The following is a 24,275-nucleotide window of genomic DNA, read 5'->3' on the forward strand; positions in this document are numbered from 1 at the left end:
TTCAGCTGCGAATAAATTGCTATCAGTAACTATGTGTACCTTGGAAAATACTTCATTGGCAGAGTGAAACATGTTTAGATATCCTAAGGTTGTGAATGGTGCTAATTAAATTCAAATGCTTTCTTTTTGAAGTGGACGAGTAGCTATAATACATTAACATCCAATATACATCCTGTCAGTGTTATAGGAATATGGTTTAAAATTACTCAGAATACAAGATGTTGGATAGGTAGTATGCGCTTCTGTAATATCACTTTATAAAGGATGTTATAGAATTTCCTTATAACCTATAGTAAATCATTTCCAGGTAATATTGCAGCAAATAATTTACAAAGCTGATTATTAACTATATGTGAAGAATATGGCACTAGATACAAAGAAATTCTCTCAATAGTACTAGTCAAAACTGGAATTTGTAATTCGCAGGATATTTTTACAAATTCAAACTCCCAGTGTAAATCTTTTCTGTCAGGAGCTAAAATCAGAAATTCAGGCTCGGCAGAAAATAAGGAGTAGTTGTGTGGCAATTGCTGATATCATTACCTGAAATCCCGGTGTGTGCTCCAGGCAGAAGCTTAACACCAGGAACATGAATTTGCAAAATGTTACCCTTGTGTAGCAGAAATATCGGAACAGAGGTATACCATTCAGCCCATTGAGCCTGTTTGGTCATTTGATTAGATCATGTTCTGCAACTCACCTCCATTGATCTGCCTTTGTTTCATATCCCTGGAACCCTTACTGAACAAAATTCTATCATTCTTGAAAATCAGTAAGAAGTCTCACAATACCAGGATAAAGTCCAACAAGGTTATTTGGTATCACGAGCTTTTGGAGCGCTGCTCCTTCATCAGGTGAGACTCACCTGATGAAGGAGCAGTGCTCTGGAAGCTCGTGATACCAAATAAACCTGTTGGACTTTAACCTGGTGTTGTGAGACTTCTTACCGTGCCCACCCCAGTCCAACGCCGGCATCTCCACAGCATTCTTGAAAATGTCAATGTTATTGTACAAAGTAGTCAGACACCAAGCCCAATGTCCAAGTCCAAAGCAGCCAGCATAATTAAGGACCACACGCACCCCAGACATACTCTCTTCCACCTTCTTCTGTAAGGAAAAAGATACAAAAGTCTGAGGTCACGTATCAATCAACTCAAGAGCAGCTTCTTCCCTGGTGCCATCAGACTTTTGAATGAACCTATCTCACACTAAATTGATCTTTCTTTACACCCTAGCTATGACTATAACACTACATTCTGCACTCTCTCCTTTCCTTCTCTATGAATGGTGTGCTTTGTCTGTACAGAACATAGAACAGTACAGCACAGAACAGGCCCTTCGGCCCACGATGTTGTGCTGAGCTTTATCTGAAACCAAGATCAAGCTATCCCACTCCCTATCATCCTGGTGTGCTCCATGTGCCTATCCAATAACCGCTTAAATGTTCCTAAAGTGTCTGACTCCACTATCACTGCAGGCAGTCCATTCCACACCCCAACCACTCTCTGAATAAAGAACCTACCTCGGACATCCTTCCTATATCTCCCACCATGAACCCTATAGTTATGTCCCCTTGTAATAGCTCCATCCACCCGAGGAAATAGTCTTTGAAATAGTCTTTGTATAGCATGCAATAAACAATACTCTTCACTGTCTACTAATACATATGACAATAATAAATCAAATCAAAATGTTGTATTCTAATCTTGGAATTCAAGCTATAATTATTAACTGCTTGAAATCTGCTCATAGTTTATGACATAGTTGTCCTTGATTACAGCATAATTTTGTCCCTTTCCCAGATTTTGACTATTGCGTCTTCACGAATACAATATTATGATTTTTAATTGTTACACTGCATTAATAGTTAATAAGCAATGTTCATGCATGTTTAAATATACAACTGCATGCCAGCGCACCATTAAACAAAAACTCCTTTTTCAGTTACATAATTAGATATTCAATAAATGTATGTCAAAACTGTTCCAAGTCAGAATGAAATCAAGGTCTATCCTGATGTATGGTGTGCACATGTATCAGATATGACATTAATTACAATCCAGTAGATACGCTTTTGCACAACTCTTTCATTTAGTTTTGTTTTAGTCGAGGAAAGAATTGAATTTATCAGATATGTGGAACAAGTGATAATTAGTTATTTCTATATTCGGATTGAGACACTAATGGGTTGCAGCAATTACTTCAAATAGAATTTGTTACTGATAGTCGTAATTCTTAGCTAGTGATGCACAAATAGTTGGACGTTTACTGGGTTAGGAGATTTAGGCAGCTTAAACGAAAAAAATAGTTTTTGTTTGTACAGTGATCCTTTGTGATGAACATTAGTTTTTCAGATAAACTTAAGTTGGTACGGTACATTGAATAACATCTATAAATTTGAAAGGTAATTTTTACAGCTTAATATTGTCCAAGACCAGTTCTTGCCACATTTCAGCATTTGACTCATGCGCTCATGGGCAGTCTCTGAACCAATCTGTGGGAGGGCATGACTTAGACTGTATGATCAATTATTCTGTCCCTGCTACTACTAAAAGTTAATCATACTCCCATTGAGCTACACCCTCTTGTCAACATTATTAAGGAGTGACCACTTTAAAACAAAAATACCTTCCATTCATCTGGTATTATCAGCACAAGTTTCAGAGTGAGCATTTGTTTTTACCCTGTCAACCAGCCAACTGTTATGTAACGAAGAACAAAGAAATCTTGCAGCCCTAAACAAAAATGTTTAATTTGGCTCGAGAGATAGCAGCTTTATCCTATCTTTCTCCAAGTGAGTCAGAATAATAACAAAGATTCAGCTGAGCAGATATTAAGAAATTACTTTTTTACTAGGTAGTGGAAAACAGGAAATCATCTCGGCACATTTTGTTGAACAAACAGCAAGATTTTTCTCCCACCACTAACTTAGAATGGCATTCTTATTAGTTTTTTTTTCTTAAATTTTTTTTTGTAGTCGTAATCAATTTAAAAGCACCACTATAAAGGAATGAAACATTTCAAAGATGATTGGTGAATATATGTGCAGAATCTTTGGGATAAATTTTCTGACTGTGGTGTGCTTTGTAACCATTTTAATCAAAGGAAAATCAGGCAGGCTCCATGATGGCCTTGTGATCCTTCTAATTGTTGCATGCATGTGATATATTATACCCTAATATTTAAAGATATTAGTGTCTCTGAAAGTTTCCCCACCATAGGCTGAGTGACCTTTTTGAACAAGAGTGCAATATTTGCAATCCTCCAGTCCTCTTGCACCACATTGGTAAGGCCACACTTGGAATACTGTGTACAGTTCTGGTCACCTATTATAGTAAGAATATTATTAAACTAGAAAGAGTGCAGAAGAGATTTACTGGGATGTTACCGAGACTTGATGGTTTGAGTTATAAGGAGAGGCTGGATAGACAGGGACTTTTTTCTCTGGAGCGTAGAAGGCTGAGGGGTCTATAAAATAATGAGGGGCATAGATCAGCTAGATAGTCAATATCTTTTCCCAAAGGTAGGGGAGTCTAAAACTAGAGGTTTAAGGTGAGAGGGGAGAGATGCAAAAGGGTCCAGAGAGGCAATATTTTCACACAGAGGGTGGTGAGTGTCTGGAACAAGCTGCCAGAGGTAGTAGTAGAGGCGGGTACAATTTTGTCTTTTAAAAAGCGTTTAGACAGTTACATGGGTAAGATGGGTATAGAAGAATATGTGCCAAATGCAGGCAATTGGGACCAGCTCAGGGGTTTAAAAAAAAAGGGCGGCATGGACAAGTTGGGCCGAAGGGCCTTTTTCCATGCTGTAAATGTCTATAACTCTATAACCCCCACGTTTCAGGAGGATCAGAACATTATGGCTAGAGCCTCCATGATTTCCATGCTTACTTTGCTCAGCAACCAGGGATGCATTCCAACTGGACTGGGTGGTTGTTCCCCTTTGAGTGCTGTCAACCTTTTAAATAACTCTTTTTTAAAAATCTGTTTTTATCCTATCTAATTTCTTTACTACTTTCTTCATTGCCGTGACATTGGCAGCATTTAGTGAAGAGAGATGCAGAGGAGTCATTTCATGCCTCAGTCAGGCCTCCTACCTTCACAAAACGATCTTTGTTGTTTTTGACCTGTTATGATCCTGGACCAGACCCCCAGGTTCTTGGTACGATGTAGTTAGGGACGAGGAACTAGACAAAGTTTGAGATTCAAGACACTTGCTAAGAGAATAAAGCCACAAGATTCCTTGGGTTTTGAACAAACAAAAATTAACTTTAGTATGCTAGGTTAAAACAATTTACAATGTCTACCTTGTACCATAATATTCAGGGTTAATATGAGGTGCACGTGAATTAGCAGGTAATCTGTGGTTTAACACCTCACATGGCATAATAAATGACAAATGCAACCAAGGTAGATTCCACTGATTTCTCAGCAACCCACCCAGACATCAGTAAACAATGTGAGTCAACCAGTCTCTCTTTGAAACCCTGTCTGCAATTCAGCCTCTACTTACTGGTGCTATTACAACAGTTTAATAGCCAGTCAGCTTGATTGGGCTGGCACTACTTCACCAAGCTCTAATCTCCAGAGCTACCACAAGCTTTAAATCATACCAAGGGCTTCTTTTGTGCCCTAACTACACCAAGTCAGCCAACAGCAATACCTTTGCTGCCTGGAGTGTGTTAACAAAAGCACCTTTTTGTTCTGGGTTTTCCCCTGTACAGAACACTCCCTCCCCCAACAAAAACACAGAATCAGTAATCTTTAGCACCTTCCTAGCTCCCCAGTAGTTCTCCAGAGCCCTAACTGTACAGAACTATCAGCTGTCTCCTGGGACTTCTCCTGAGCCCCAACTACACCGAGCCAGTCAACAGCAATACCTTTGCTGCTTGGAGCCCATTAACCTTTTCGTTATGGGCTTTCCCCACTGCAGAAAACACATATAAATTGAAACCCTAGAATATTTTTTAGTTCCATTCCATTCTGCAACAACAGGCTCTCTGAATGCGTTTAATCTAATTGGAGCTTTATTTCCCAAAACAAAACTCTCTGGGCTGCAATTCGTTGCACGCGGTGTAAACACCTTTAGCGGGATTTTCCGGTCCTGCAGAAGGCAACCTGCATGCCCAGTACCCCGCTGGCAGGGTGGGTGAGCCATATAAAACAGAATAGATCTCAGCAGGGCCAAAGGATCCCACTGGCGGCCAATGCTGAGCCATCTCAGCTGCCAGAAAATACGTTGCAAGGAAACAGAAAATGCCAGCCCGTGTCTCCAATTCTCCAGCTAAAAGAATGCACCTGTTCTTTTATATTATCTGCCTAGCTGTTAATCCCTTAAGTCAACATGGCCCCAACGTTTTCAGTGTAATTGTCTTCAAACTGCTTTAGCTAGATTTCTCCCATTTTGCATAGTTAAACTTTTAGTTTCCCAGAACAAAATATTATAATGAACAATGAACTAGGAATTTATAACAGTCCCTAATCAGTCCCATCATTCTTTTGATTGTTTTATATTTACAAAGGACTTTTGTTTTCCTATAATGTTACCCACTCATCTATTTTCATATACTCTTTTCACCCCTTTTTTTTCAATTTCAGTTCTGTTCTCTACTTTCTGTACTCTGCCTAGTTCTCTACTGCATTCTGAGTCTGACATTTACTCAAAGCTTCCTTTTCCTTTTTAATCTTTATATCATTAGTCATCTGGGGAATTCTAGTTTTGGATGTCCTTCCTCTGCGCCTTGAGGGAATGTGTTTATTCTGTGTCTTTTCTTTGAAAAGACACATTGCCCATTTACTGTTTTTATTAATCCATGGGATGTGGCATCAATGGATAAGGACAGCATTTATTGCCCATCTCTAATTGCCGTGGACAAGGTTATGCTGAGCTGCCTTCTGAAATACAACTGAGAAGCTTGCCAGGTCATTTCAGAAGGCAGTTAAGGGTCACTTGCTGGCAGTCTGGAGTGACAAGGACAGCAAATTCCCTTCCCTAAATAACATTATTGAACCAAATGGGTTTTGAGAACAATCGGTAGTTTAATGGTCACCATTACTAGCTTTTAACTTCTGATGTATTTATGTAATTTTAATTCTCCAGTTGCTGTGGTGGGATTTGAACGCATGTTTCTGGAAGATTAGTCCAGTTGAATAACCACTTTGCTGCCATACCACTTTTACCTGCTGACCTACGAGTACAAATTACCTGAGCCAGATTCCTTTAACTCCTGAAATTAACCCTCTTCCAACAGATTTTTTCCTCCATTTGAATCTTCCCTGTTCTACTCTAAACCTAATGATATTATGATCACTGTTTCTTAAATGGTCACCCACTGTACCATGTTCCACCTCTCTGGCTTCATTCTCCCAGAACTAGATCCAACTTGATTCCTGATTGGGCTGGAAACATACTGATCAAGCAAGTTTTCTTGTGGAATCCCTCCCTATCTTTAATTAAGGGTTATGGGAGATGCTGCTAAACTGTTTTGATGGTTGGGGAGAAAGCATAGACATGGTCCATGATGGTGAATTGGTTTGACAGGACAAATTATGTTTATTATTACAATTTTTCAAGGTTTTTTTGTTTGAAGTTAAAAAATTTGCGAACCAGTTCAAATTGGAAGAAAGAGCCCATTGAATAAAAGTTTTTTTTAACACAAACCATATAACCAAATCTTGGTTTCCTGTTCCCTTTTAACCATTCCGTGATAAACGGTTTAAAGCATTTGGAGCATTCCTCACTCCGAGTGCAATGATTGTGCTTAAAAGATAAATAAATGTAAGGTTTGGTTTATTTTAAGGAGAATTTATCTGAGAGGTGCCAGACGTGTGTGCTAAAAAGGTATGGAATAGGTATAGAGTGTCAAAGTGGGACTTGGGTGTTAGGGCTGGGGGCCTTTGCACCTTTAAGGAAACTATTCTCGAGCACAGTCTCTGCTCAGCGTTTCTGTGGCAACAATGAATCGGGCTTCAGAGAATCTGAAAAGCTTGTCTGGAGAAGCTGCCGTTTCAGACGTCGCGGGGGCCGCTTCTCTGAAATCTGCTGTTACAACTTCACATATTTTTTTCTTCTCATGCTTGAAAACAAAAAAATATATAAAACTCGTCTCTCGTGTGAGACACTTCTTTGGAGGGAGGACCACAGGAGTGTGCTGTATGGGCTTGCTGGGGGTGTAGTTTGTTCTTTCTCAGACGTCCCCTCGACTTACGATAGGCTTTCTCGGTGAATGAGTGGGTGATTAAAGGGATTTCCAGGGCTCAGTGCACAATAGACACAGAGAGAGGAGGAGGAGAGCTCCGGCCCTGGGCAGCTAGTGCTCTGTACGCTGCTGTTCTGGGGATGCTTCATTCTCTCTGCAGCCTCTCGTCCGCTTTGACCGGCCACTTCTTCACGCCATGAAGCAGCGCGTATCTGTCATCGCAACCGGCTCCCTTCCAAAATCCAGGCACTTTCCGGCGAAGATACTTCTAAGCGTCGTTCATATTTTGACCATTGCGGTTGCAGCTAGCAAGACAGGTGGTGAGTTTAAGCCTTGAAGCAACTCTTCTTATTTTTTTTTGGATTGGGTTTAAATGTTCTTTCTCGGTGGCTCAAGAGTGTTCAGCTTGAACAGACAGACGTGCATGCGAATGAATTGTGCAGTTTCATGTATTCCAAAGGCTGTGATTGACCGTCAGAATCCGAAAAGGGATTAAATGCAACGTTTTAATTGCTTACAATTTTTTTCCCTCACGTTTCAGTCAGGAACAAATGCACTGCTGACAAAACAACCCGGTGCACCGAGTGCCTCCGCCTGGGTCCTGAGTGTGGATGGTGTTTTCAAAAGGTGATTTGACTTGTTCTTGACGCAAGATTTCTGCAATACCTTTTCTAGTCCTTACGGCAAGCCAGATCGGGTTAAGGTTGACGAATAATTACCCAAGATAGCAATAAGCAGATTCAAGTTCATTAAAGTTTATCACAGAGATGTAAGAATTTGAATATTTATTCTTACATAAGCGGTATACTTGAACAATTGATTTTGTACAGTATAGTTCTGCTATGCTGAGGCTTCATAGTAAATGGTTATTCTGTGTTTCTTCGTATTGATTTCATTAGCTTCAATGGCAAATTTGGCATTTACACTGAGGCACCCACTTCACCTCACTCTGATCTCTTCCCTGTCACACACTGTTTGGCTGACATACAGTTTTTTATTCATTCATGGGACATGGGCGTCGCTGGCTGGCCAGCATTTATTGCCCATCTCTAGTTGCCCTTGAGAAGGTGGTGGTGAGCTGCCTTCTTCAATCACTGCAGTCCATGTGTTGTGGGTTGACCCACAATGCCGTTAGGGAGGGAATTCCAGGATTTTGACCCAGCGATTGCAAAGGAAAGGCGATATATTTCCAAGTCAGGATGGTGATGATTGAAGAGCAGAAATTTCTCCCAATTAAATATTGGGAAGAGCAAAGCCATTATCTTTAGCCACTGTTACAAACACATGCTTCTAACTACCCAGACTACTGTCTGAGGCAGAGCAAGATTGTTGGCAATCTTGGCGACCTATTGACTCTGAGCTGAGTTTTCCATCCTCCATCTTGCCCATTATCAAGATTGCTAGCTTTCATTTTTGCCACATTTCTCATCTGTGTTCACTCCTCATCTCACACATCCACTGCTGAAACCCTTACCTATCAACCTTGTTACCTCTGGACTTTCAGTGCATTCCTGACTGTTTACCCCCACCCCCACTCCCACTCCCACTCCCACCCCCACCCATAAACTTGACCATCCAATATCCTGCTGCTTGGATCCTACTACACGTAAAGACACATTCACTCATCTTCCCATGCTTCTTATATTATCTTGGTTGCCAGTCCAGCCACACCTTGTCTTCCTCAGTGTTCTTGCTTTCAAATCTTATCCCACCTTCCTCCTCCCTATCACTGTAACCTCCTAGGGCTTTACAATCCTCTAATTTCTCTGAATCTTGCCCCTTTCATATTCTCAATTTTCTTTGTTGTCTGATTGGCAGCTGTGTCTTCAGCTGTCAAGGCCTTGACCTAAACTCTGGAATTACCCTTCCAAACTTCTTCACCTGCCTTTAAGATACTCATTATCTCTTTGATCAAACTTTTAGTTGCAGATTCTTATATGACTGGGTGTCAAATGTTGTTTCTGTGAAATGTTTTACATAAGTATGCAATGTAGGGCGGCATGGTGGCACAATGGTTAGTATTGCTGCCTCACAGCGCCAGAGAACCAGGTTCAATTCCGGCCTTGGGTAACTGTCTGCGTGGAGTTTGCACTTTCTCCCTGTGTCTGCGTGGGTTTCCTCTGGATGCTTCTGTTACCTTCCACACTCCAAAGATGTGTGGATTAGGCTGATTCACCATGCTAAATTGCCTCGTCAGGGCAATTAGCAGGGTAAATACATGGGTTACGGAGATAGGGCTTGGGTGGGATTGTTGTCAGTGCAGGCTGGATGGGCTGAATGGCCTCTTTCTGCACTGTAGGGATTCTCTGAAGTGCAAGTTGTTGACTTTATTTTGGTGCAGCATCCGTTGAGGTTCATGAGGTTGGATTAGTGGATAAACAAAAGGAAACAAAACTAGTGACCATTTATGTGCATTTCATGGTAAATTATAATTAATTTTGGATTTTCAATTGTACTGCACTTACAGTATATAAAATTCTGCACATTAGGACTTTCCGGATGAATCGCTGCATAGGTGTGACTTGATTACCAATCTCATTCAAAAAGGCTGCAATTCAGATTTCATTGAATTTCTTGAAGTCAAAAAAATCACGGAAGAAGAATCACAAAGTTCTCAACTGAGCCCCAGTAAAGTCTCTTTACAGCTGCAACCAGGTTTGATTCTAAGTAATTTTGTCTACTGATGTGGAAAGTATTTATAAATCATCTGAACACATTTTACACTGTGCCTAATGTTGCTGATATAGTTTGAGTTAGCCTTAAGTTTTGTTAGCTTTCCTACTGAAAGTTTTTAATGTCTAAGAGGATTCAAAACAATGTGAAGAAAATTTCACATTTTCAATTTTACAAAACTTCCCAGCAAGTTGCACGTTCTATGAATGATGGGATGGTTAAGGAATTCCATTAAATAATTTGGTTCTTTGCCATTTCACAAAGTTTAGCATTCAGCGTTCACTTGTGTTTTCCAAAGCATGTCATGTTCTGTCTTGTTACTGGTTTTTATCAGTGTAGTTGCATCAACTACAAATCACAAGTAAAAAAAAATGACCATTGCATTTTCAAGTATATAGAAAAACAATATTACCCTTATAATACTCTGGATATAATGTTGCTGAAATATCTCCTTGTTTTAAGCACATGAAGATTGTGTAAATGAAGTTCTGGTTTTGGGGAGTTTAGTGGGTGAAGTTCTTGCATCGTCTGCTCAATCTGCCTCTGGATTGTCCTCAGTCATTTTAGCATCTGGTCCTCGTTTCCGTAATCCAACAAGATGTAAATACAGCTTGGACATGATTCACACTTCTGGGATGCACCATGGGACATTTTACTATATTAAAAGGCTCTATATAAATGCAAGTTGTTGCATTTATTAAGCAGCTCAATGGTCAAAGGGAGCAGGAATTCCAGCAGTTCCATTGCAATGCCAAGACCAAAATCTTCTTTTAGATGGAAATAGAAGGCTGACAATGAGATGGGATGTTTTTGGGGGACAGAAGCAGTATGAAATCCTGTCCCCACAAAAATGATTTTTAAAAATAAACTTTCCTTTTGCTTAAACTCCTTGTTAGAGTACTGCTGCTATGAAGGGGCAGAGTATGCATGGTACATGTTCCAACCATTAGACAGTTCCAATTATATTGGAGCCTATTTACATTACACCAACAGACTCCTGCCTGATACAGGCAGCTGCCTGGGCCACCTGGCTGAAGGCCCTGAGAAAATGGCACTGCTCATACTAGGGTGGGAATGGGCCAGTAAATGATATTCTGCCATTTTCAGCTGACAACCACTCTTCCCACTCATGAAGGCCATGAAAGTTAATGCCTTTCAGTTGCCCTCATTTTTTGATCAAAATGGCACTGGAATATCATTTTTAAAAAGTTAGTATTAATTATTTGAACTTCCTCACAGACTAACCAAATGAAAAAGAAAATTGTTTGGGTCAGAGAATATTTTATAATGACAGAGACGTCATATCATGCAAAAGATAACATTAGATTTTTGTTGGGATTCTTCCAATCTCCAGTTGTAACTTTGATGGGAGGTCAGCAGAAAACCTGAAGAAAAGAGGAAAACCTACATTACAGGAGCAGAATCATTTGTATCTCCATAACACTAAAATCTGACAAATTGGCATGGTTCATTTAAGAGGCTGTAGATATTATGGCTCCATTATTTTGTGCTCCTGTAAAATTTATTATTTTAGTAATCTGTAATCTCCAGTATAGTTTTAACATGAAGCTGTCCACATGACCTGTCTGTTTAAGGCCTTTGTTCAGCGAATGCCTTTGGGAAGGGATCAAAACGGCACACCTTTGGAAGCTAATTTCTATTTCAGGAGAGGTTTCTTTAGATGACAGCTCATGTTAATCTCTGCTCAAATCATCAGGAAATGACTGATTCACTTTCTATATGTTAAAGATGATTCAGTTGTGGTTTTTTGTTCTATTAATACGACATTTTGACCAACGAGGTGCAAGTGTGACACATGACAAAGTAGGTCAGATGTACATTAATAGCATATATACAAGTAGAAATTAATAACCGATTGAAACAAGTGAATTTATGTAATATAATTGAGTTTTGGACAGGCTGGAGGAGCTGTCTTCGACTTTGAAATGTATCATTTCCATAAGTGATCCATTAATAAAGCAGGGCTTTTATTAGAACCCAAGGTATCCTGAAAATGTCTTCAAATGCTGTTGTGAGAATTGACTTTGTGGTAGATTATACCTCAATTTTCCACAGAATTCAGCAACAAAAAACACATATCCACCTTCCACATCGCAGTCCAGTGCTATCTTTTGCAGATATACTTAAATACATTACCATTAGAAAACACTTAAAGGCAATTTTAATTTGACAGGCTGTTATTTCTGCCACATTTCTAACAATTAGTTTGTAACAGTTTTAGCATAATGATGAACAATTGCTTAATGAAGAGGTCAGAAATAGTACACTTTTCACGTGAATATTGCTGCTAGAATCGGGCTTTTCTTTCAAATCCCTGCTAACTTTACAAACCCCACTAAAAATATAGATTAACTGGTCATTCAACTCGCTTGATTTTGTGAGACGTTGTTATGTAGAATTGGCATTTCATTTTTCTACATGACAATAATTTACAACATGTGAAATACTTGAGATAGTCTGAAGATGTGTTAATGAATACAAATTCTCTTTCTGAAGTACACACACACTGGAACAAAAATCTGTAAATGAGAGGGAGTAGGTGCCCCAGGTGGGACACTGTAACTAAAACAAAAGCGTGACAAGAAACTTAACTAGTGAAATCAAGATATCATTCCTGAGGATGATGATTGCGCCCTAGCCCCTATGCACACATATATGTATTTTAATTCTTTAACTTGGCTTTTAAGCTTAATGAATATTAAGGTTTAGCTTGTTAACTCTTGTCATATGCGAGCTGAAACATATTAAGCTAAAAATTAGTTTACCTCTATTTTGGCTTGTGGGTCATGATTCGCAAGTTGCCTTTCAGATCGAGTGGAAAACACACTGACTTGGTGTGCCTACCTCAGCTGCATAAGTGTAGCGCCTGGCTGAGTGGGTCCCATACTGCTTTTCCCTCTTAATACTTCTAGTTTCCTCTGCACTCAGGAGGGGAGCCAAGTAACATTGTTCAGAAACCATGTTGTGTAGCTATTCTCAAAGGCTCACTTCCTATTAAAGAGAGGGTTTACATTTGAACTGAAGGCTGCTGGAAAAGCAATTAGGAAGACTGAATGAGAAGATGCACCAGACAAGGGGAAAGGGCCCATAGACTAAATATTGCCTCCAAAGTTATGGTGACGCAGGTATAGTCCATGGTTTCATCGGGGATGCAGGAACTCCTTAAGGATCTGCCTCTGAAGAGAGTGGGAGCAAGTTGCCAGGAAGGTCAGTGCCCGGAGGGTGACCTCAAGTAAGTTTGCAGATAACACCAAGATCAGTGGTATAGTGGACAGTTAGGTTATCTAGGATTGCAACGGGATCTTGATCAATTGGGCCAGTGGGCTGATGACTGACAGATGGAGTTTAATTTAGATAAATATGAGGTGATGCATTTTGGTAGATCGAACCAGTGCAGGACTTACTCAGTTAATAGTACGACGTTGGGGAGAGTTATAGAACAAAGAGATTTAGGGGTACAGGTTCTTTGCTCCTTGAAAGTGGAGTCACAGATGGACAGAGTGGTGAAGAAAGTATTTGGCATGCTTAGTTTCATTGGTCAGAACATTGAATACAGGAGTTGGGACGTCTTGTTGAAGTTGTACAAGACATTAGTAAGGCCACATTTGGAATACTGTGTACAGTTCTGGTCATCCTATTATAGAAAGGATATTATTAAACTAGAAAAAGTACAGAAAAGATTTACTAGGATGCTACCCGGACTTGATGGTTTGAGTTATAAGGAAAGGCTGGATAGACTAGGACCTTTTTCTCTGGAGCGTAGGAGGATTAAGGGTGATCTTATAGCGGTCTATAAAATAATGAGGGGAATAGATCAGCTACCTAATCAACATCTTTTCCCAAAGGTAGGGGAGTCTAAAACTAGAGGGCGTAGGTTTAAAGTGAGAGGGGAGAGATACAAAATGGTCCAGAGGGGTAACCTTTTCACACAGAGGGTGGTGAGTGTCTGGAACAAGCTGCTAGAGGTAATAATAGAAGTGGGTACAATTTTGTATTTTAAAAAGACAAAAAACATTTGGACAGTTCCATGGGTAAGATGGGTATAAAGGGAAATGGGCCAAATGCGGGCAATTGGGACTAGCTTTGTGGTTACAAAAAAGGACAGAATGGACAAGTTGGGCCAAAGGGCCTGTTTCCATGCTGTAAACCTCTATGACTCTATGACATGTTAGCAATGCTGGCAAAGAGCTAACACTGGTGGTCCAAGGCAATGAATTTATCCTCACATTGCATTTCCTACCCAACACACCACCAACCTCTCACTTTGCTCAATGCACCATATCTCCATCACTCCCCCAGCAGCACCCCCTGGGATTTAGGACTTTTCACGTCACCCACACACACCTTCCAGTGCTGTCAGTGTCACACCCATATCTCCCTGGTCCACACACCTGCAGCCCAAGCACAAAGCTGCATAATCACTTGTAGTATGCTCTTTCTCTCTTGCAGGAGAAGGTCATATACAACACATGGGAGACTCAGAAAACTGGAAGGGAATCTCCACAATTCCATTCCTTGGTGCTCCAATTCATGGTTGAGAAAGCAATAGAGTCCATGGCCTTCAGTGCCAGAGAGGCTGCCCCAGGCTGCTGATAAGTGGTTTCCTTAAGCTACTTTTCAACTTCCTGCTCAACTTCATCCTGAGATGTTGCATCCAGTGGAAGTTACAGATGGTTTAACCATGGACCTCCTGCTTTCCTCCCCACCCCGTCCCTCACCCCAAACCACCACAACCAACCAACATCTGCTTTTACACTTTGGTATACTCAGGAATTTCCACCTAGACAGCCACAGCAAAACCCCATGACAGGGGTGAGGGGGCATTGTCACTTAATCCTACAATCCCAGCTACCGGTTCCAGATATTGGAATGCAAACCTTCAGGGCGAGGTATAGAATTGGAATTAGGATATGGTGAACCATCAAGCACAAATAGGCTACCAAACCAGAGGGAAAAGGTGTGCCAGCTCCCTGGAGACGAGGTCATAAATAGGTTCTGTTGCCAGGGGCTTGGAGAAGGACTGGCATGAGATGGCATATAGGAGAATGCTGATGCACACCGAGATCTGTGGGGCCATGGCCAATCTGTCGGATAGCCTTCATTCACCATCTAGGAACACGGTGGAGCCTGGCTCAAATGTGGCACTGTCAATTTCGTAGAACTTGGAGTACATCCTTTCCACTGTGGAAATGGTGGCCAAGTTGATGAGAGCACAAGTATACTGAGTAACAATGGAGAGCCTGGTGAGCTTTGTCTGAACTTCCACTTCCACTCCAGCACCGGCAGAAGTATCCAATGTTTCAGTGCACAGTTGAAGCTCAGTTAGACATCGTGAGATCCATGCTGGTTGCCATGCAACCTCAGGCTGATGTCATCTTGGCTGTAGATCTCTGTGCTCAAAAGGGCTTGCTGATTCTTACAACAGCCCAGCAATCTGTGCTGCTGTCGGTTACAAGAATTGCTGAGTTGCCACCCTGGAGGAATGGTAGTGGTATTTAGAACACAAACCCACAAGATGACAGCTTTGCTATTTTTTGAATAACAGTACATGTTATAAGGCTGAGTTTACGAAGTCCTTTGTGTCAGGAAATCGTGGTATACTCCTATGGTTATGTTGCATCAACCTCTCTTAGCTTAATGGATTGAAGCTTGACTGGGATTTGCGGCATACCACTCAGGTTCTCACTGTTTGTCCCTTGCACATGAAACCAGGAATACTCATTTGTAAAATCTACCCATGTATTTTTTTCTGATGTGCCATTATCTCCGTAACCAATCATTACAGTTGGACATCAAAATGTAAATACAAAAAGTGGAGCAGAGACTCACCTTGATGTCTCCCTGAAATGCAGCCAAGTGCTCTCCAGCACTTGGATATCAAGGCAAGTGCAGGAGGACCATGACAGGGAAGAAAGAGATAGGCCACACAGCAATAGGGACTCAGAGGCACTCCCACTTTTCAGTTCTTGTGTCTCCCTTCCTCAGACAAAGCCCAAATGTTGCCTTGTGGCCTGCTGATTTAGTCTGCCCATGGACAGGTGCAGGTAGGGCAGGGCCCTCATTACCTCCCAAATCCAGAGAAGGTCTATCCCGGGCATCTCCTGTGTCAGAGCAGGGAAACAAGCAGACTACCTCTAGCTCAGCTGAAGCCACAGGGGTTGCACCATGGGGGAGTATTAGAAAGTAAATGAGAAAGAAATCATAGTTGCACAAGGCAAGGGATGTGAATGGCCTTTTTTTAAAAAGGAACAGATGCTAGAAATTAGAAGCAATTATGTTGCCCTCTGATCTTAGAAGTTTACAGGAAGCTACAGTTGCCTATTTGGACCACTACTCCCTTGGATATACTTGAACAATGGCCTTAATGGAATAGATTAGCTCAACAAAATGAAGGAGATTGTCATCGACTTCAGGAAGCGTACAGGATAACATGCTCCTGTCTACATCAATGGGGCAAAGTAGAAAGGGTCGAGAGCTTCAAGTTCTTAAATGTCCAGATCACCAACAACTTGCCCTGGTCCCCCCCATGTCGACACTATAGTTAAGAAAGCCCACCGACGTCTCTACTTTCTCAGAAGACTAAGGAAATTTGGCATGTCAGCTATGACTCTCTCCAACTTTTACAGGTGCACCATAGAAAGCATTATTTCTGGTTGTATCACAGCTTGATATGGCGCCTGCTCTGCCCGAGAGTGCAAGGAACTACAAAAGGTCGTGAATATAGCCCAATCCATCACGCAAACCAGCCTCCCAACCATTGACTCTGTCTACACTTCACGCTGCCTCGGCAAAGCAGCCAGCATAATTAAGGACCCCACATTCTCTCTTCCACCTTCTTCCGTTGGGAAAAAGATACAAAAGTCTGAGGTCACATACCAACCGACTCAAGAACAGCTTCTTCCCTGCTGCTGTCAGACTTTTGAATGGACCTACCTTGCATGAAGTTGATCTTTTTCTACACCCTAGCTATGACTGTAACACTACATTCTGCACTCTCTCATTTCCTTCTCTATGAATGATATGCTTTGTATAGCGCGCAAGAAACAATACTTTTCACTGTGGGCCCGATTTTACCATTGCATTGCGCCCATTTTCGGGTGCAAAAACATGGTAAAGTCGGACGTGAGGCCATTAATGTGATCTGCGTCTGCGCAGATGCCCACTTTACAAAGGCCCGGGAATGGCCGCGATCCGATTCGTGCCTGAAACAGGTGCAACGGCGATTTAAATGCATTTGCATGCATTTAAATTGAATTAATGCACTGCCCACCCAACTTCATCAGCATTTCCCCCTTTACCACTGCGTTCGCCAATCCGGAATCGGGCCGAAATGGACATGCTGAATAAAAGTCTGTTTTGGGCGCTCCAGCTTCTGAAGGGGGGAGTTCAGAGCTTCCAACGGCTCTCTGACTCAGATCAAGGGGTGGGGTGGGGGAGGCAGGCCAGATCATTCTCTGGTGAGGGGGTGGGGAGGGAGGAAGAGGCGGGTCAGATGTACCTCCGGGGGTGGTGGTGGGGTCCAACCCCCACCCCACCACCACCAGTATGTTAATACGTGTGACAATAATAAATCAAATCAAAATCAAAACATCTAAACTGTGTGGAGTTTACACATTCTCCCCGTATCTGTGTGGGTTTCCTCCGGGTGCTCCAGTTTCCTCCCATAGTGCAAAGATGTTTGGGTTAGGTGCATCAGTCATACTAAATTGCCCTTTAGTGTCCCGGGATTAGTGGGGTAAATATGTGGGGTCGCAGGCTTAGGGCCTTGTTGGGATTGTTGTCAGTGCAGACTCAAAGGGCCGAATGGCTTCTTTCTGCACTGTAGGGCTTCTATGATCTCAATTGTATACTCCAGTCATCAAGCTCCCTCTGGTGAAACATCTGGTAGAATTTTCCGGCCGTTCCCGCCAGCGGGACCTTCCAGTCCTGCCAATGGCAACCCCATGGTGGGGGTTCCCTTGTGCTGAGGGTATGATCAACAGGAAACCCCATTAACAATGGCGGGTCTGGAAGATCCCGTCACTGGCCAATAGCGGGCTCTGCCTCCGTTACTTGCTGCAGGGCGGGGGGAGTTGGAAATCCGGCCCATCATGTGAGATCTACTAGTATAGCTACAGCTTTATAGACAGTCCAAAAGTGTGCGTTAGGTTGATTGGCCCTGCTAAATTGACCCTCGCGTCAGGAGATTAGCAGGGTAAATGGGTGGGGTTAGGGGAATAGGACCTGGGTTTAGCTGTGGTCAGTGCCAACTCGACGGGCCGAATGGCCTCCTTTTGCACTGTAGGGTTTCTATGATTCTCGATATTAAGAAATGTGCATACGATTGGAATTCTGATAGGTGACTGTAAATTCCTGTGCTTTATCTCTTTCTATTTCATATTAATATAGATGTATCTATGTTAGTATATATGATTCAGGTTCTATTTGAACAGAAAAATTGATTGCCTTATCAATTTTCGGATATTAACTGTGCATTTTCAGATTTTGTTCATCTTTCAGATCTCTAGCACTTACATTTTTTTTCATTTTCTCTGACAAATAATCTCTGTGTGCCTGATGATAAATGTGCTGTGTTTTCATTCCTTTTGTCAAACAGGCATTGAGGCAAGCTTTGTAGTGAAAGTTCGGCAATTGAACGACTATCCGGTGGACCTTTACCATTTAGTTGACACATCAGCATCAATGGTGGCTAATTTAGAAAGATTACACTCCATGGGACATTCTTTATCACAGAAAATGGCGAAATATTCCAGTGATTTCCGATTTGGGTTTGGATCTTTTGTTGATAAGCCAGTGTCGCCGTTTATTAACATTCATCCAGACAAACTTATCAATCCATGCAGGTAATAATTGCTGACAGTTGTGTTTTCAATATCATTTTTGTTTATTATCACAATTTATTGAATCTTCTTTCATGCAGTATTTACGAAACATCCTGTCTGCCAGCACACGGATTTATGCATGTGTTATCTTTGACTGATAATATAACTGAATTCAGAAATGCAGTGGAGAAACAAAGAATTTCTGGAAATGAGGACACACCCGAGGGAGGGTTGGATGCATTGCTCCAAGTTGCCGTTTGTGAGGTGAGTTTTGTTGTACAGAGCCTACAAACCGATATTAAAACATTTTGTTTTGCCAAAGCAACTCGGATATAGCTAATATGAGGAACCAGTTAACTTTCGGTTACACGTAATAAATAGACTTTCATTCCTTCATCCTGACCTTCATCAAGAGAAGCATTCCCGTTATCACTGTGGAAACCATCTAAAGATGAATTTCAATGAGACATTCCGTAATCGCATACAAGATAATAGTTGTTCCAAGGACATGGAGTTAGATGGAATTTTAAAAAAATTGTAGCTGAATTTCTCAAATTGAATCATATGACTCCATAGGCCAAAACAATACTTCTTACTTGCTATTTTTATTTGACCCTTATTAAAAATTCTTTTGAGCTACATTGTTCTGGTACTTTGGTCTGAACCTAATGTTATTTTTTCTTTCAACAATAGTCTGGTGAGTTGTTTAGGATTTCTTGGCCTGAAAATGACATTTTTTGGCATATTGGGGTATGAACACGCATGTGTTCTTAAAAATAAACAGGCGAGAATTTCCATTCAAAGATAAAGGAATGTTATCTGCTGTAAATGTTTGTATGCTAATATTACAAGTTCCATTTTCTAGTTCCTTAGATGTAGCACATCATCTCATAATTATATTCTTTTCATTTTGGAGAATTAACACAGAATCATGAGGAGAGGCTGGAAGGAACATGTCATGAGTTTATTTCCAGGCATGCATATCTGTCTCAGTTTCTAATATTGGCTACATCCAAGTAATGCAGTACACCTGGCAGCATGCCCAGGCAAACTTTCCTGATAGAATTTTGCAGCATAGAAGGAAACCATAACATAGAAGGGTTTGGGAAGAGAATTGGGAATAGCATAGAAAGAGACTATTCCATCTAATGTATCTCTTCTCACTCCCAAGAAAGATCTATGCCATCATTCATATGCTTATCCATTCCTTACAATCTTTTACATTTTTCTTTTTCAAGTACTTATCCACCTTTTAAAAACTATTAGGGTCTAGCAGCAGTTTTGGAAATAAACTCCAGTCATGAGATAAAATTCTCCTATCTTCTCTCTTGTCCTTTTGGTGACAATCTTTGATTATGCTGTCGATCAGTAATAGCCTATTGAAAAATTTGAACACCTAAATCTTTTTAATCTTTTTTCTAATGGAAATTCTCTACCTTTTCGAGTCTCTGTGAGTAAAACATTTAATCCTGGGAGTAACCACTTCTCGACCTCCCCCATAGCTTTTTCATTCCTCCTTAGAAATTATCTCACAATGGTTTGTACACGTAATGGATTGCCTCTTTCATTTTGCACTCCTACCTATAAAACACATACACATCATTATTATCCTGTTCTGAGTTTCAAATGCTCCTCTTCCTCTTATTTATTTCAAAGTTTTATCATTTAACATACATTTTGGAAGAATGTGGAAGATCAATGTATCGGGTGGGACTTTCCAGCCGTGCTCGCCTCAAGACCCGAAAATCCCGCCCAAGGTCAACGGACCTTTGCATGGTCTGCCTTCGCCTGCTATGATTCCCGTAGCAGGCGGATTGAATATCTAAACCGCAGATTAAGTGTAATATAGTAATCTGTCTATGCCCATCTTAAGTTGTTTACTGTTTGCAATTAATAATTTAAAAAAATGCTGTGGTAGCAGCTCCTTGGATTTTCCCTTACCCTTCCTTATTTCACTTAGTTTTGGCAACTAAATTCAACATTTCCTGTTAAACTAAAAATATGTGTATTGAGGATCACATTGTGTAGAAGCCTCTCTTTGCTCTGGAAACATTCCTTTGAAAAGTGTAACAATGATGGTATTATGCAAGTTGGGAGATAGTATCTCTTCCTCACTGATTTTGGTAAAAAGGTTTGAGAATTTCGAGTGACAGTTCATGACCGCCAGCTTTATAAATTGCTGGATGAACGTTGACCGGACCACATGCCTTGTTATTCTTCATCTGTTGGATGGCCTTTTGTATCTCAGCAAGTGCTGGCAACATACCCAAACTTGATCTCTCAAGCTGTTGAGGGATTGTTTGATGGTTTTGTCTAATACTGTTAACTCCCGATTTAAGAAGATTCTGATTCTGTCTTGGACAAATGCATCGTCTTTGAGAAGAATGTTGTCATCTTCAGCTTGGAGTGGGGGAGGGGACATTTGTTTTTGGTCCATTGATCGTCTTGGTGATCTGGAAGAAGCTACACATGACATGCAGGTCTGTGTAACATGGATTTCATTGGCCTTCTCTACTCACCTCATAGTCTTGATAACACATTTCATTTTCTGAGCTTCGAGCAAAGCTGTATGATTGTGCCAACTCTCTTTGCTACCTCCCTCAGCCTGGTCAAGTTACTCAATTATGACAAACTTCCATAAGGGGTTATGAGAAAGTTTTGTCTCAACAGGAAGTTTTTCAACCTCAACAGGCTGAGATCTAAGAGTATGGTGACTCTCCAACATATCCATGACTTAAAAGGTGCTGACAGCTGAGTAGTTGGAGCCCACACTGCAAGCAACATTCAAACTGCACTCAAACTCCCCAATGTCAAATACAAAAGAGATTGTGTCTCTCTTTCTCTCAATATCAGCAAAATCAGAATCCTCTACCAGTCCTTCATGCACAGGTACCTACATCTCTAGCTATTGTTATTGATGGGGAGACTTGAGAAGTCTTTCCATCTCCCAGCACCTACCTTTCTCAAAAGGTCACCATTGAAGAGTGGATCCAGCACAGAATCAGCTTTCCCAGCACATAACCAGATTTTCATCTTAAGAGGACAAAGTTTGCAGTGCTGTTATTGACACAACCTTTCTATCTGGCAGTGAGACTTAGTCACCTATTCAAGGCACCTCCGGGCTCTGGAGAATTTCCATCAGTGGTGTCTTTGCAGGATGCACAAAGTCAAGTGGGAAGACAGGCTAATAAACTCCAGCATCCTCACTGAAGCCAGTTTCTCCAGCATCACAGCCATAATCGTGTGAAATCCACTCTGCTGGTCTGGACACAGCATCCTCGTAGCAACTAATCAGCTTCTGAAGCAGTTCCACTTTTCGTAACTTATGGATTGCACTCCAGCTCAGAAGAGGGCAGAGAAAATGTTTCAAGAACACTCTGAAGGCTTCATCAAGTGCATGGGAGGACCTTGCCGCAAACGTGAAGGTCTCACAAATAGAAAGTTGCAACACAGCCGGAAACTGGACGCATGAATTCTGTTGCAGAGAGACAACAAAAGTAGAAGAGAGAGAACACTGGCTTGAGGATACTCCTTCCTCGGGGCAACTTTTGTCCAGAGACCTGTGGCTCCAAGCTAGATCTGCTCAGTTACTTGAGGACACGAATCATAAAGCCTGGTAGATGCTATCCTCATTTTAAAGGACTGATGACATTGTTGACATCCTAGAGCTGCAATGGAATCTCCAATATCACCACCTCACCCTTTTTCCAAAGCACAAATATATTTTAACCTGGAATACCTAACTTCCAGTCCTACCCTAACCTAAGCTACTTGTCTGGTCATTGCCATTCCCTTTCTATAGAAATTTATGTTCCCAGTGAGGTGTCTGGTCCCAGCCTATTTTAGATGAACCCTATTCATTCTGTATAGATCACTCCTATTCCAGAACTGTGTTGTAAATAGGAGCTTTCCTTCCACTTCTCCAGCCATTGTCAAGTGCATTTTGCACCACATGATTTTTTAAAAATCCATTGCAATCAAGATGATTTGCTTGTCCTCTTTGGAAGATCTGTTGAGACAACCCAAGTCTGCTCTCAGAAATTGAAGGAACTCAAAGAGCTGCTAAATGTTTTGCTTCCGCGAATAGGAGGAAACATTACACATGTTAGGGAATTATTAAACATGCTACCTTGTTTTTGGAGAATCACTTTCAGAAGTGAACCTTCAACATTAGCCTTCTCCCCATACTGTTGAAACTGTTCCACTTACAACTGTCCCAATATAGGAGAGTATAATTGTCTAAAAAAAAAACAATGTTACTTATGCATTGTTGAATATATTGCTGTTGACAAAGATTTCTTTTATACTGTTATCTCTCCCAGTGGCTGGGGAGGTTCAGCCAGTTGTGCCAAATTCAGTTTATTGCTTTGAAAGAAAGTTGGGAGGACTTCAGTGACTTTATATATTGGCACGTCCCTTAACTTTCTTTTTTTCAACACCACGGCTGAAAATCACCTCTGGGAGCAGTAATTCCTCTGTTTATGTTAAAATATTTCAGCTGACTGCAGCCTTATCATGAAGGGAAATTGCTAAAATGCATCGGGTGCAAGGCTGGTTCTGCTTAATATCGATAGATATAGAATAGACTCATTGTCAGGGAACTTGAGCATATGTGAGTTGCACCCTTAACCACTTTATGCGCAAGTATCTGATCTATTACATTGGTTCCAAAAACACAAAACTGACTATACCCCGACATCTCAAAGATGAGATTTCCCAGTAATTGTGCCCCCCTCGATGCAGGGGGAAAGGTTGGGAGGTCATCAAAATGCACCCAGATTCTCATTCACAGGTACCTGTGATCACATGAATCCAGCTTTAGTCACTGATGAGCAGTCAATTGAAGCCATTGGCCCAGCTCTGTTTCTTTGCAATTAGTTTAAAATCAGTTAATTGAGCTGCCTGATCATGTAAAGACCGGAAAACCAACAGACAAATGTCCAGCTCTGCTGCGGAAATATCAGTTTGTTAATTGAAGATTGTTCAACTCCCTGCTCGTCAGACCATGAGAAAAGTTTATTTGTGCTTAAGCTTGTGAACTCGGGCTGCCTTCTGACAAAGGATTTGTTTTCCCCCTTGTCTTTTATAAGCATATCGAGCACCCCCAGGCTCCATTGACTCTGTTCCTGTCACAAATGATTACAGGTGCTTGATTGGAAATGTTACATTTGAGCCAATGCTGATTGGTTTCAATGCATAGCTTCAACACTGGTGCAATATCCAACACATTAGCAGGGCAGTTTACAGATAAGGCCCCAGTCCTAACTGATTTTGCTTATCAGTTTTTCTCTGGGATTAGAATAGTTTGGAGATCAGATGGCCGGTGCAGACATATTGGGCTGGAGGTCCTCTTTCCATGCTGTAAAACTCTATCACTCTCCTGCTTGGTGTAACTAATCTGCTTTTCAAATAGTGTGAAATTAGGAGGACAAAATAATCAGCTCCTGAAAAGAATTTTGCATTGGAAGGTATACATTATCCATTTTGCCTTTTTGGAAAGGCTATAAGAATGGCAAGTGTGAGATAAAGTTAAAAAGTTTATTTATTAGTGTCACAAGTAA

The 24,275-nt window shown here is 41.2% G+C and overlaps 1 protein-coding gene across 2 annotated transcripts in view; it reads left to right on the forward strand.

Moving 5' to 3' along the window:
* The first annotated feature begins 7,268 nt into the window (after positions 1-7,268).
* itgb8 (integrin, beta 8) overlaps positions 7,269-24,275 on the forward strand; it is an 80,402-nt gene continuing 63,395 nt past the window's right edge. Inside the window, exons 1-5 of one of the 2 annotated variants that reach the window (XM_078238509.1) lie at positions 7,269-7,518; positions 7,740-7,825; positions 9,688-9,853; positions 18,489-18,735; positions 18,813-18,978. In XM_078238509.1, coding sequence (XP_078094635.1) covers positions 7,395-7,518; positions 7,740-7,825; positions 9,688-9,853; positions 18,489-18,735; positions 18,813-18,978 — 789 coding nt within the window. In that variant the 5' untranslated portion in view covers positions 7,269-7,394. The remainder of the gene's footprint in view (positions 7,519-7,739; positions 7,826-9,687; positions 9,854-18,488; positions 18,736-18,812; positions 18,979-24,275) is intronic. The other variant, XM_078238518.1, reaches the window with a different exon arrangement.

Source organism: Mustelus asterias, chromosome 2 (assembly GCF_964213995.1).
Source record: "Mustelus asterias chromosome 2, sMusAst1.hap1.1, whole genome shotgun sequence".
Classification (NCBI taxonomy): Eukaryota; Metazoa; Chordata; class Chondrichthyes; order Carcharhiniformes; family Triakidae; genus Mustelus; species Mustelus asterias.